This window comes from Medicago sativa, chromosome 1 (genome assembly GCF_051527215.1).
Source record: "Medicago sativa cultivar Bolivia chromosome 1, Bolivia_mono, whole genome shotgun sequence".
Lineage (NCBI taxonomy): Eukaryota > Viridiplantae > Streptophyta > Magnoliopsida > Fabales > Fabaceae > Medicago > Medicago sativa.
The window spans coordinates 79,363,060-79,376,281 of NC_140749.1; the positions used below are offsets into that span (position 1 = coordinate 79,363,060).

At 37.2% G+C, this 13,222-nt stretch overlaps 1 protein-coding gene and 1 long non-coding RNA gene across 7 annotated transcripts; one reads left to right on the forward strand and one right to left on the reverse strand.

Moving 5' to 3' along the window:
• Positions 1 to 644: 644 nt before the first annotated feature.
• On the reverse strand, positions 645 to 3,366 carry LOC146957866 (uncharacterized). Of its 5 annotated transcripts, XR_015024461.1 has the most exons (7): positions 2,580 to 3,366; positions 2,415 to 2,449; positions 2,037 to 2,095; positions 1,893 to 1,937; positions 1,673 to 1,799; positions 987 to 1,054; positions 645 to 910 (listed from the first exon to the last, which is right to left on the reverse strand). It is a non-coding gene; the product is annotated as an uncharacterized LOC146957866 (long non-coding RNA). The 5 variants fall into 5 exon arrangements; XR_015024466.1 differs by lacking the exon at positions 987 to 1,054 and having other exon boundaries at positions 1,903 to 1,937; XR_015024443.1 differs by lacking the exon at positions 987 to 1,054.
• A 6,444-nt stretch (positions 3,367 to 9,810) lies between these two features.
• LOC146957867 (uncharacterized) lies at positions 9,811 to 13,000 on the forward strand. 2 transcript variants are annotated; one of them, XM_085739541.1, is made up of 2 exons: positions 9,811 to 9,923; positions 10,889 to 13,000. In XM_085739541.1, exon 2 carries the CDS (start codon positions 10,946 to 10,948, stop codon positions 12,737 to 12,739), a length of 1,794 nt encoding a protein of 597 aa, XP_085595667.1. In that variant the 5' UTR covers positions 9,811 to 9,923; positions 10,889 to 10,945; the 3' UTR covers positions 12,740 to 13,000. The 2 variants fall into 2 exon arrangements, with proteins under 2 accessions (XP_085595667.1, XP_085595665.1); XM_085739539.1 differs by having other exon boundaries at positions 10,939 to 13,000.
• Positions 13,001 to 13,222: the final 222 nt, after the last annotated feature.

The window sequence follows — 13,222 nt, forward strand, 5'->3', positions numbered from 1 at the left end:
GCAAACACGTTTTACGCGTGACTTGGGGATTAAGTTTGCTTAATCCTTAAGCAAAGCAACGCGTTTTCTTAATTGGAAATATCCGGAAGTTTCTGGATACTGGTTTGGATCAGGTCGAAATGTAACACATCAATTTGTTACGCGAACGCTTTCGTATAATGAAAAATTAATTAATTAATTTAACATTTTCAAGTGACAAAAAAATATATATCAATTTTCCAACCCACGACCCACGACCCAAGCCCAAGCCACTACAAAAAAACGCGAGAATAGCGGCGGCTAAATTTTGCATATTGCGGCAGTTTTAGCCGCCACTATGCACTTAACTGGCGGTCCTAAAAACTGCCGAAATTTTTCCTGCCACTAGGAGTAAAATGGCAGTTTCCCGTTGTCCGCCGTAATATACAATGTTTATAATGGCGGCTCTATTTTTGTAATTAACGGCAGTTTTGACTGCCAGAATTGTCACTTTTTTGTTAAAAAATTATGCAAATTGTGGCAGTTTCACCTGCCAGAATCGTCGCGTTTTTTTAAAAAATATATGCGAATTGCGGCAGTTTCAGCCGCCACAATTACCACTTAATTTAAAAAAAAAAACAATTTATGCAGTAGATAAATTGAAGACATTTTATGGCCAACAAATATTAAAAATGTACTATATTAATAAAAAATGATAACAAACATATAGAGATGTGGACAACATATTAAAATGATAAGAAACTCTACAACTAAATATACATTGTATAGTGCAGTTGCAGTATAGTTGAACTTCCAAGTATGTTCCTATTCCCTCAAGCCAAAAAGTGAGAATTCTGTTCAAGACACCAGCTCTTGTTTGATATCCTCCCATTGTTCTTACCTTCTTGCATTTAGTACCATTCCAAATGTGTTACCATGAGGCAAAAATGTTCTGCTGAAACTATTCTCCGTCATCAAATCAAATACATGAATTTATAAAACCAAATCAAAGTAAACAAATATGGTACCTAATTATTTGATATAGTTATGTTAAACTGGACAGAAACACAACAGCTATTTTAGCTAATCATGACAGCTGAAACATAAAAAACCAATCAACTCACAACAAAAATCCCAGCTGATGAATAAAAACAGCTTATAGAGTAACAGAAGTAACATAGGCACATCATATAAAGGAAGATAACTAGGCCGAAACACAAACAGCACCCAATAACTAACACACCAGAGAGAAATAGACTAAAAACAGCAGAACTCACACAAGAGGGTCGAACAAAACAGACTCATCACCCATGGATCGATCAAGTTGATTAAAGATCATTCAAAGACAGAATGTTAAAAAATTAATTAAGAGAAAACTCATAATTTTACCAACTAGAAGATTAACAAATCACAATGTAAGAACTGCAAATTAATCACACTGTCACAGGACTTGCAACTCTTACCAATATTACCTTATATTAAAATCAAAAAACTTGCAACTTTACCACTAAATTTTCCATCTAATGTGTATCAAATCATGAGATTTAGCATATAGGGGAGGCCAATCGTAGTTGAATATGTTTATTTACTCTCATTCATTTGCCTCTGCCTAAAATTCAAGGGTTCATATAATCCAACATCCAGCAAAAAATCATTAACAAAAAGAACAATTGCTGAAATGAAACACAATAAAGCCTAGGGTTCAAAATTGTACCTGAGTTAGGGATTACGGCGAGAACACTTTGAAGTCAAGCCACAACGTTCATATACTAAAGACGAGAATCTTCAAGAGCTCATCCTGTCATACTCCTCTTTCAACTTCCAACGAAAGGAGCCTAGTCCTAAAAAAACACATAATCACAAATCTATTAAATTCAAAACACGGTTTAGTTCTTTGGTGAAAGAGACGAATGAAACAGACACAAATTACTCACAACATCATACATCGTTTTCTATTCTTTTCCACCGCCTTAGCCAACCTAATTGAAATTCGAAGAAAATTGCATAAGAAATCTTGAAACAACATTCAAGTTTCATAAACATAATCAAGAATAGTAACACAAGATATCAAAACTCACCAGAGATGAATTTATTGCTAGGACTTTCCTTCTTGAACTTTATCTCTGAACTCTCAGACCTAAAAGTCAACAAAAAACAAGCAACTGAAATCAGAGTCAAATCAAATTTCACCGCAACAAAGTTACGCCAAATCAGAATCAAACCATTACTATGCCTTTACACAAATGCAATCCACAGACAGTACAAACAATGAATATAAGAAGGAAAAAAACTCTACAAAAGTTATACTTTTAATAAACCCCAATACTCTATATAATACACTATCACTCACACATCAATTTTAACATAGCAACCACAGATCTCACTTTTATTACACTTTTACACTCTCAGCACAAGCTAGATGAGTTTAAAAAGACAAAAAATAAAAAAATAAATACCTGATAAGTATCAGTATCAACCATCAGTTTCAGATCTGAATAAAGAAAAAAAAAATACCTAGATCAGTATGAATTTCTATTCTTTCTCAATATCCCAAAAAAAACCCAAAAAAGAGAAAATAAATCACTAATAAAAATATAAAAGAACACAGATTATTCAAGAACCTGAATGGAGGCTTTCGATGGATTTAGATGGATTGAAGCTTACAATGGTTATCTTCACCCCATACAAACAAACTTGAGAACAAAACAATTGACAGACCCGTGAAAAAAATCAAGACAAAACGTAAACAAAAGATTGGTGCGAAATTTAACAAATTTAACAAATTAGAATCATCAAACCCTAAATAAACCAACAAAAATTTGGGAGGAATTGCGACTTTGAGACTAAATGTGAAGACCTAGGTTGAAATTTGAATAGATCGAGTGAGAGAGAGGACCTGAGAAGCAAGTGAGACGGAGAGAGTGACGGAAGGGAAAGCGGTGGCCGGAGAGAGTGACGGAAGGGAAAGCGGTGAGAGTAACAATTTCGATGGGAGAAGATGAGACGATGAGAGAGAGGGCTTGAAGGAAAAAGACTGAAGTTTTTGTTATAAAATAAAATATTATGTGTTAAGAAAAAAAGGGGAAAAGAAAAGATGGAGGGATTTTTCACTCAAAACATAAAAAACAAGTTGGAGGGATTTTCTAAAATTTTAGGGAAAAAAAAAGAGGGAAGTTAGTGCGCCAAATGTTGTGGGGTTGAAAAAATTAAAAACGTTAATACTGGCGGTCTAAAATGCCATAATAAACAAGGTTAAGTGTGCCATAATATTTGTTAATACCGGCAGTCGAAACCGCCGTAATGTACTGTAAAAAGCGGCGGCCATAAAAACTGCCGCAATACACTGGATATAGTGGCGGTTAACAGGGACCGCCGGTAAAAAACCGCCAGAATTAACACGTTTTTTTGTAGTGAGCCCGGCCCGGCCGGTCGGACGGACGGCGGCGTCGTCGTCGCGCGTGTGATATATGTATTTTGTAAGCGTTCACAAAAATGGGTACCCCAAGGGCACACCCTTGGAGGTCACCCCACCCTTATATAAACACTTACTAGTTGGGGTGACTCTCCAATGTGGGACATTTTTAAGTCACATACCCACACACTAGTTTCTCATAGTGTTTTCTTTCTTTCCAATTTTTTTCACTAGACTTTAACTAGTGTTCCAACAATCCCCCACTTGACTTCAAAATGGTTTCGAGAAATAATGTAAAACGTTTCCATAAGATTTGCTAATATACAAAGGTGTTGTTAACAACTTGAACCTTTGCATAGTGGAAGGTATTCTGATTTAACAAGAGTTGCTTACAGCATTGAACTCTATCTCAGACATAGAATCCACACACAAACCTTTTCATAGGTGTATTCTAAAAGCCCGTGCGTTTTAAGGCCCTGCACGTGTATCCCGGTTTTAACGAATGCTCTAGAAATTCTGCCTCAAAATTCCATAGGACCGGCCTAAGTTCCACATTCGTATAGGTGAGTCTATCAAGGGTACTCCTGTAGCTGTGTACCCCACTCAACATAGAGTATAGATCTCATTAAGAGTTACTATTACCTCATCCTTCTTTCGCTGCAGGATCATGCTTTCTATATTCTTTCTCTCATAGCATGTTCTACCACTTCATGACTTGTTTTTACCCATTGAACCTAAATCTTGGGATCTCCAGTCATATAGGTCGGGTTACCATCATTTAGTGGGCTATAGACATTAGTCCCATCCTACTGGATGTTTCTCGGACTTTCTCTCTATTAAGTCCTTTCGTCAAAGGATCAGCTAAGTTTTCATTCGTACGTACAAAATCAACTCTAACCGCTCCATTAGAGACACACTCTCTAATCGTGCTGTGTTTTCGCCTTATCTGTCGTCTCTTACCATTGTAATAACGATTCTTAATCTTTGCAATAGCCGCGGTACTATCACAATGAATTAACACAGCTGGTAACGGTTTCTCCCATAAAGGGATTTCAGCTAGCAAGGATCTTAGCCAACTTGCTTCTTCACTAGCAGTAGCTAGTGCTATCATCTCAGATTCCATTGTGGACTGAGCCAGGATAGTTTGTTTCTTAGACTTCCAAGAAACAGCTCCTCCAGCTATGCTAAATATATAGCCGCTGGTCGCTTTGGAATCATCCGACAAGGTGTTCCAATCTGCATCACTATACCCTTCAAGTACAGCAGGATATTTTTGATAATGCAGTCCTAATGTCATAGTCCCTTTCAGGTATCTCATGACTCTCTCAATAGCATGCCAATGCTCCTTGCTTGGCCTACTTGTAAATCTGCATAAGAGTCCCACGACATAGGCAATGTCGGGTCTAGTACAATCAGTGGCATATCTGAGACTGCCAATGATGCTCGCATATTCAGTTTGTCTAACACCATCTCCAGTGTTCTTAAAAAGTTTTACACTTGGATCATAAGGTGTGCTTGCAGGTTTACAATCAATGTAGTTGTATTTCCTTAATATCTTCTCAACATAATGAGACTGATCCAAGGAAATTCCTTTATCTGATCTAGTAATCTTGATGCCAAGAATTACATCAGCTTCTCCTAGGTCCTTCATATCAAAGTTGTTACTCAACAGTGATTTCACAGAATTTATGGCAGGAATGTTTGACCCAAATATGAGTAGATCGTCTACATATAGACATATGATAGTGCAAATGTTTTTATCATACTTGTAGTAGATACATTTGTCACTTTCATTCACTTTGAACTCATTCGTAATCATTAAGTTGTCAAACTTTTCATGCCATTGCTTAGGGGCTTGTTTTAGACCATACAGAGATTTGTCTAACTTACAGACTTTGCTTTCCTGTCCATGGACTACAAAACCTTCAGGTTGTTCCATATAGATTTCTTCTTCCAACTCACCATTCAAGAAGGCAGTTTTCACATCCATTTGGTGTACTATCAAGTTATAAACAGCAGCCAAAGAAATTAGTACCCTTATGGATGTGATTCGAGTAACTGGTGAGTAGGTATCGAAAAAATCTATATTTTCTCTTTGTCTGAAACCTTTGGCTACAAGGCGTGCCTTGTATTTATCAACAGTTCCATCAGGTTTCAGTTTCTTTTTCAAAATCCATTTACAACCTATTGGTTTGCAGCCTGGAGGCAGTTCAGTCAAGTGCCAAGTTTCATTAGACTGTAGAGAATCCATCTCATCATTTATGGCTTCTTGCCATAGGTCAGCATCCAAGGAAGACAGAGCTTCCTTAAGATTTGATGGATCCTCTTCTAATGTATTGACCACATATTCAGGTCCATACTCTTTAGCAGTTCTTGCTCTCTTACTTCTTCGAAGTTCTGTTACATCAGTTATGATGTTCTTATCACTATCCTTAATCACCGGAGTGTGATCAGGTGTAGTGTTCATATTTGCGCCCCCACTATTACCCCCACTATCTCTTGATAGAAAGGGAAATTTCGTTTCATAGAAATCGGCATCATTTGATTCTATGATCACCTTAGCCTTTAGGTCATAAAACCTATATGCTTTACTGTTCAAGGCATACCCAATGAATACACATTCATAGGCTCTACTTGCTAGTTTGACTCTCTTGGGATTAGGAATCCTTACATAGGCTAGACAGCCCCATGTTCGAATGTAAGACAAATTTGGTTGTCTTTTCTTTAAAATTTCATAAGGAGAAATTTTGTTCTTAGTTTTAGGTACTCTATTTAGCACGTAGCTAACAGTTAATAGAATTTCCCCCCACCAATGAGGCGCTGCACCAGAATTAAGCATGATGGCAACTACTAATTCGGTAAAGGTTCTATTTTTTCTTTCCGCTTTACCGTTCATCTCAGGAGAGTAAGGTGCAGTTGTTTCATGAATGATTCCGTGCTCTTTATAATACTCATTGGATGTGTGTGATAAATATTCAGTGCCTCTGTCACTACGATAGCGCTTGATTCTTTTATTGAATTGAGTTTCAATTTCTTTGACAAAAATTTTAAACATATCAAGCGCATCACTTTTGTTTTTCATTAAATACACATAAGTGTAATCAGAGCAATCATCGATAAAAGTTATAAAGTATCTTTGCCCGTTTCTAGTCAAGTTACCATCAAGTTCGCATATATCAGAATGTACTAATTCAAATGGTTCGGTTTCTCTTGTTACAGATTTATGAGATCCTTTTGTTATTTTTGCTTGACTACAAAATTGACATTTTTCAAATTCATTCAAAGATAACTTAGGAATTAAACCGAGATTGCTCATATTAGAAATGATTCGTTTATTAACGTGACAGAGTCGTGCATGCCAAATATTAAAATCACACAACATATAAGCAGAAGGAGAAATTTTATTAATAAGATTCAACTTAAACATACCATCAGTAGCATACCCTTTCCCAACAAAAACCATATCCTTAGTAATAGAGTACATATCACATGCTATGATTTGTTCAAAACCAGCCTTATTCAGTAAAAAGCCAGAAACTAAATTCTTCCTAATTCTAGGAGTGTGCAGCACATCCTTCAATATGAGAGTCTTCCCGGAGGTGAATTTCAGCTCCACATCTCCGGTTCCAGCAACTTCAGTGGTGTGAGAATCTCCCAACAGCACCTTCTGATCTTCAGCAGCAGTGTATGTCTTGAACATAGCACGTTCATAACAGACATGGCGAGAGGCACCAGTGTCTATCCACCAACCATCAGATCCACCCACCATGTTGATTTCAGTTATCATTGCAGTATACGGCTGCTCCTCATTTGTTGTCAAGTGAGCCTGAGCTTGAGCCGGTCGAGTGGATGGGTTTCTACACTTTCGTGCCATATGACCTGGTTGTCCGCAATTGTAGCAATTAAACGGTTGAGCAGGGTCATTCTTTGATGGTTGAGCTCTTGGGGCCTTTTGAGGGTTCCCATTCTTATTCCGATTGGAATTCTTATTTGCAGGACGGTTCTGATTCTTGAATTGTTTGCCAGCAGGCTTCAGAACAGCACCCACAGATTTCTTTTTAGTGTTGCTGTGCGAGACAGCAAACACCTCTTCATTCAGTTCTTGTTTTCTTGCCTCTTCTTCAATACGAAGTCGAGTAATCAGGCTTTCAAGAGAAAACTCCTTAGTCTTATGCCTAAGAGCATTCTTGAATTCCTTCCAAGCAGGGGGCAATTTATCAATTATCACAGCAATCTGAAACTGTTCAGGTAATTGAATCCCTTCAACACAAATCTCATGAGCAATTTTCTGAAGCTCATGAGACTGTTCTTCGACAGATTTCTCGTCGTTCATCTTATAGTTTAGGTACCGGCTCACAGCAAATTTCTTTGAGCCAGCCTCTTCAGTGTTATATTTATTCTGAAGAGCATCCCAAACTTCCTTAGCTGTCTCATAAATCAGATGCAGATCATATAGATGATCCGCAAGACAGTTCAAAATGTAATTCTTGCACAGATAATCATCATCTTGCCAGAGGAGTATATCCTTTTCGGCCTGTTTCACCTTTTCAGCATGTTCGGCATTAAGCCTTTCCAACTCAGCATTTGTAGCAGATACAGAAGCATCTGTAGCCGCTGCTGACTTACCGTTATTAGTCGTTTCCATAGGAACCGACATCGATGGTATCACAGGTACGTTGTTCTTCAAGACGTGGGCAACCTTTTTAGTAGTTAGAAAAAACATCATCTTTGTTTGCCAACGCTTGAAGTTACTACCGTGAAACTTAAACGGTTTGTTGAAATCGACAGCTGTTCCGGATACAGTAATTTCGTTGTTGGTACTCATGGTTTTAGAAACGTCTTAAAATTGTTGTTTTTCGATTAAAAATATACCGAACGAAATTACTGGGTGAGTCACGACCAGGTCGCTTTCTTTAAGACGTTTCGCGGCACTACCCTAGTTTGTGCAAGGTAGACTATCAACCACGCCGTCTCCAGGATAAAACAGCCCAGATCACTGTTACGAGTATATACTGCACAGTATATAGTCGCTCGAGAATTACACCTCAAAGTATGGTTCAATCGTTTGATCGAAGCCACTCGATACGGTACGTAACCGCTCTATTCGAAACCGACGGGACAGAAAGGAGTAGAAGAAGAAGAACGATTTTTTAAAATCGAAAGGGAGAAGAGAGAAAACCGCACAGGAAGCATCAACTGTGAGATTTTGGTGTGTAGAATGAGTGGGGGGAGCTCTCCTTTTATAGGCAGAGTTCGCGAGAATTACTTGGGGATTAAGCAAACCTTTTATAGGCAGAGTTCGCGAGAATTACTTGGGGATTAAGTTTGCTTAATCCTTAAGCAAACACGTTTTACGCGTGACTTGGGGATTAAGTTTGCTTAATCCTTAAGCAAAGCAACGCGTTTTCTTAATTGGAAATATCCGGAAGTTTCTGGATACTGGTTTGGATCAGGTCGAAATGTAACACATCAATTTGTTACGCGAACGCTTTCGTATAATGAAAAATTAATTAATTAATTTAACATTTTCAAGTGACAAAAAAATATATATCAATTTTCCAACCCACGACCCAAGCCCAAGCCCGGCCGGTCGGACGGACGGCGGCGTCGTCGTCGCGCGTGTGATATATGTATTTTGTAAGCGTTCACCCGTTCACAAAAATGGGTACCCCAAGGGCACACCCTTGGAGGTCACCCCACCCTTATATAAACACTTACTAGTTGGGGTGACTCTCCAATGTGGGACATTTTTAAGTCACATACCCACACACTAGTTTCTCATAGTGTTTTCTTTCTTTCCAATTTTTTTCACTAGACTTTAACTAGTGTTCCAACAGACCTTAATGCCATGTATTCATTTTTTAGGTTCCTTTCATAGAATTATAAATCTCAAGCAGTATTAATAAAAGATAAAACCAAAAAAAGAAATTAAATATAATATATTTTTTAATGACAAATGTTTTTTTTAAGAGTTTTAATGACAAATGTTAGTATGTTTAATGACACTTAGACCTTTAACTTCTCAACTCTTAAATCCCTTAATATTAAACCAATTGAGTTATTCGTTCCCCATTAATTAGATTATAGTGAATCAATTTCATCGCCAAATACAATAAAAAAACATTTGTACGAGATGATAAGATGTCTCGAATTTAACCAAATGTATGTATGAATTCGAATCTAGTATTTAAAAATTCAACAATATTAAATTTCTTACCAAATAAAAAAAGGTAAAACCACATTAGTATTATTAATTAATTTCATTTCAAATAATACTGTAAAAACATACTGTGATGTGTGAACAAGGGAATAAAAAATAGTAAAAACGAAGATGGAAATTCTTTATTTTGATTTTCACACGCTCGCTTTCTCTTTCTCTCTCTCTCTCTGTTTCTGAGCAATTTCCACTTTTATTTTCATTTTACTGAGCGCACGCACACGCGCACATTCATTTTCCATACACACTTCCCTTTCTCTTTCTCTCTCCTCTACACTTCCCATTTTCCACTGTTTACTTCTCACCTCAACGATTCATCTGCTAAGTCTTGTCTCGGTGAGTTTCTGGGTCTTCTCCTTTTGTTTGTTTCTGTTATTATGCTTCTTACTCCCACTTTAATTGCTTAATTATGACCCATGTGAACCATTTAATGTCTCTAGTGTTTGATTTTTTAATTAAATGCTTCACAATTTCAAACCAAAATTCAATTTTTGAATCTGGGTTTTGCTGATTTACATCAATACAGTCAGAATTGGTGTCAAGTGGAGCCACTCACCTCCTACAAGATTCAATAGAATCTTCAGATTTTTGTCCATGTCATGTTATTCTTTTTTTTTTTTTTTTTTTAATTAGTAGTAGTGTATTATTAGAAGTTGATGCAAGAAATTACTAATTTTTTGAGGAAGCAAATTTGTTTTTTGGTTTTACTGGCCTATTTATTTAATCTTTTCTTATTTTTTAATTGAAAAGCTACTCATTCTGTAATGTTTTTTTTTTTTTTTTGGTTTAGCAATACGGTTGGTGGTAACTTTACATAATTATGACCAATCCCAAGTTAAGTTGAATATTTTCAGCCATATTTTGCAAGAGGAAAAGTATGTTTTTTTTTTTTTTTTAAACTTGGTGTCCTGCTCAAGGATCGACTAATTAGAGGGGTCCAGTTCCATCATCCACATGTGGAGGTCTCGTTTAAAGTCAGACCAAAGCTCTGTATGGACTAGCCCACTGAAATTGGCACTGGGGGAATCGAACTCGAGACCTTGAGAGGAGCATACTTCAAGGTCTTTAGCCAACACCACCAGGCCAACCCATGTGGGTTGAAAATGATGCTTTTTAATTCCCAAATAGTTGTTGGTACTTTGAATCATGAAATTTTCAAAACAAAAGATGATATATTCAACTTTTAAATAAATAAAAAAATGCTTGGGATAGTTTGGCATGAGTTGAAATTGAAATATATCTGTAGCTCTATATTTAGTTCCCTTTTTAAAATATTTTGTGTTATTTGCTGAGTATTGCAGAGCTATTACCAAGGACTTGTCTTAAAGAGCATTTTTTTTGCCATTCTTAGGTAAGCGATGGTAGCTGAATCATGGTTTCGAAATCTATGGAAGACTCAACGTAAGGATGATTCTAATTCTGAGAAAGCAGTGATTGGAGTGTTAGCATTTGAAGCTGCGAAATCGATGTCCAAGCTTGTCAATGTGTGGCAGTCTTTGAGTGATAAACAGGTTGCCAAGTTGCGAGACGAGATTTCAAATTCGGTCGGTATCAAGAAGCTTGTTTCAGACGATGAGAATTTTATCGTACGTTTAATCAGTCAAGAGATGCTTGAGAGTATGGCACATGTGGCCGAATCTGTGGCTAGGCTTGCGAAGAAATGCAGTGACCCAAGACTGAAGAATTTTGAGAAGGCCTTCGATATGTTTATTACCCGTGGTTTTGATTCGTATGGGTGGGTAATGTCTTTTAAGAAAATGGATAAAAAGGTCAAAAGGATGGAAAAGTTTGTATCGATTAATGCAAGCTTGTACCAAGAGATGGAAATGCTCACCGATCTTGAGCAAACTCTGAAGAGAATGAAGGTTTACAGTGAGTCGGACGGGCCGAATTTGATCGAGTATCAGAAGCAGGTTGCGTGGAAGAAGCTGGAGGTGAAGAACTTACAGTCTAATTCTGTGTGGAACAGGACATATGATTACACTGTTCTCTTTTTAGCAAGATCTTTATTTACAATACTCAGTAGGATCAACAAAGTTTTTGGAATTGAAGAGGTAATAAATGTTGGTAAAACCACGAATCGTAGTGTTCCGAATTCTGATCACATTCGAGGCAGTCAGGCGGTCTCAGAGTTATTGCAATCTTCGGTCCATCCATCCCAAAATAATGTTACCAGATTTGCTTCAGGACCCCTTGGTCCTTCTACTGCTAAATCAGATCAAAATGTTAGAGCAAATAAAACTAGCATTCTTCACTCGGTTGGCGACTCTTCGACAAAGTCAGGCCCGATTTCGGGAAAGTATAGAGGCATCAATTTTTTCTCGGGACCTCTCGGAAGAAGTTCAAAAAAACCTGTCCCGGATAATGTAACAGGTAAAAACAGCAAGTTTTGGAAGTTTAATTATGGCCACTCAACAACCACGAGTGGGAAGGAAAATAACACTAGACATAGTCGAGCAACTCAAGTAGGACCTTTCAAAGGCTGTATTGCCGCAGATAGTTCCTCAGTCATCGACTGTCACTCAAACCCTAATGATATTCCCTTGGAAACTCAGAATCACAAAGATGCTGATTTAGACCTTCATACTCCTGGAAATGTAACTCATTGTACTAAACCGACATTCAGTTCTCTTTGCAAGTTAAAGCCTCCATCTGAATCCCTTGGTGCCGCTTCTTTAGCCCTGCACTACGCAAATGTTATTGTCGTGATTGAGAAGCTATCAGCCTCTCCACACTTGATTGGTCTCGATGCAAGGGATGATCTATACAACATGCTGCCGAGGCGTGTAAGAGCTTCTCTCAGGACCAGGCTTAAGCCATATTCCATGGCTGCGGCTGTTTACGACGCAAGTCTAGCAGAAGAATGGAGCGAAGCAATGACAAAAATATTAGAATGGTTAGCTCCACTTGCTCACAACATGTTAAGATGGCAATCTGAGAGAAGTTACGAGCAGCTGAGCTTTGTTTCGCGGACAAACGTGTTGTTGGTACAAACCCTTTACTTTGCAAATCAAGAAAAAACAGAAGCAATAATCACCGAGCTTCTTGTCGGTCTGAATTATGTGTGGAGATATGTGAAGGAGCTCAATACAGGTATCTTAGAGATTGGCAATAGTGTAGTAGATAATGGATATTCTCTGCTGAATGCATAAAGAAATTTTCATCAATCTCATGGCAGCTTTCAACATACACTATGATAGAATTTGTGTTAGAATGTATTAATGATGAGGAATGTTATTATGTTTTAAATATTTAGCATTATTTTTTCTTTGAGGAGATCTTAGTTGATTTAACATGATCACTGGTCTCATCTTTGAAAGGTTGTCCTATGGTTCCTACCTGCTGTTGAGAGTGTGCATATATGTTAATTAATTGTATAGCTTTTATTACCATAATGGTTATTTCTATTTCTATATGATTTCTTTTTATTACTATTTCTATATGATATTTGAGTGGTTGGACATGATAATTTGGATATGCCAGTTTGCAAACATTTGGCTTATGATTTTATTGCATTATTCACATTTTATAATAAGTTAACCATAATATATAATTTTAATATAATATAAAATTTGTCGATTTAGACCATACAAATATTTTCTTTTTTTAAATAAGCTAAACTAGCCCATCTAAAT

Excerpts from the sequence above, each read along its gene's own strand:
- LOC146957867 (XM_085739541.1), top strand. The coding sequence starts at position 10,946 with ATGGTAGCTGAATCATGGTTTCGAAATCTATGGAAGACTCAACGTAAG.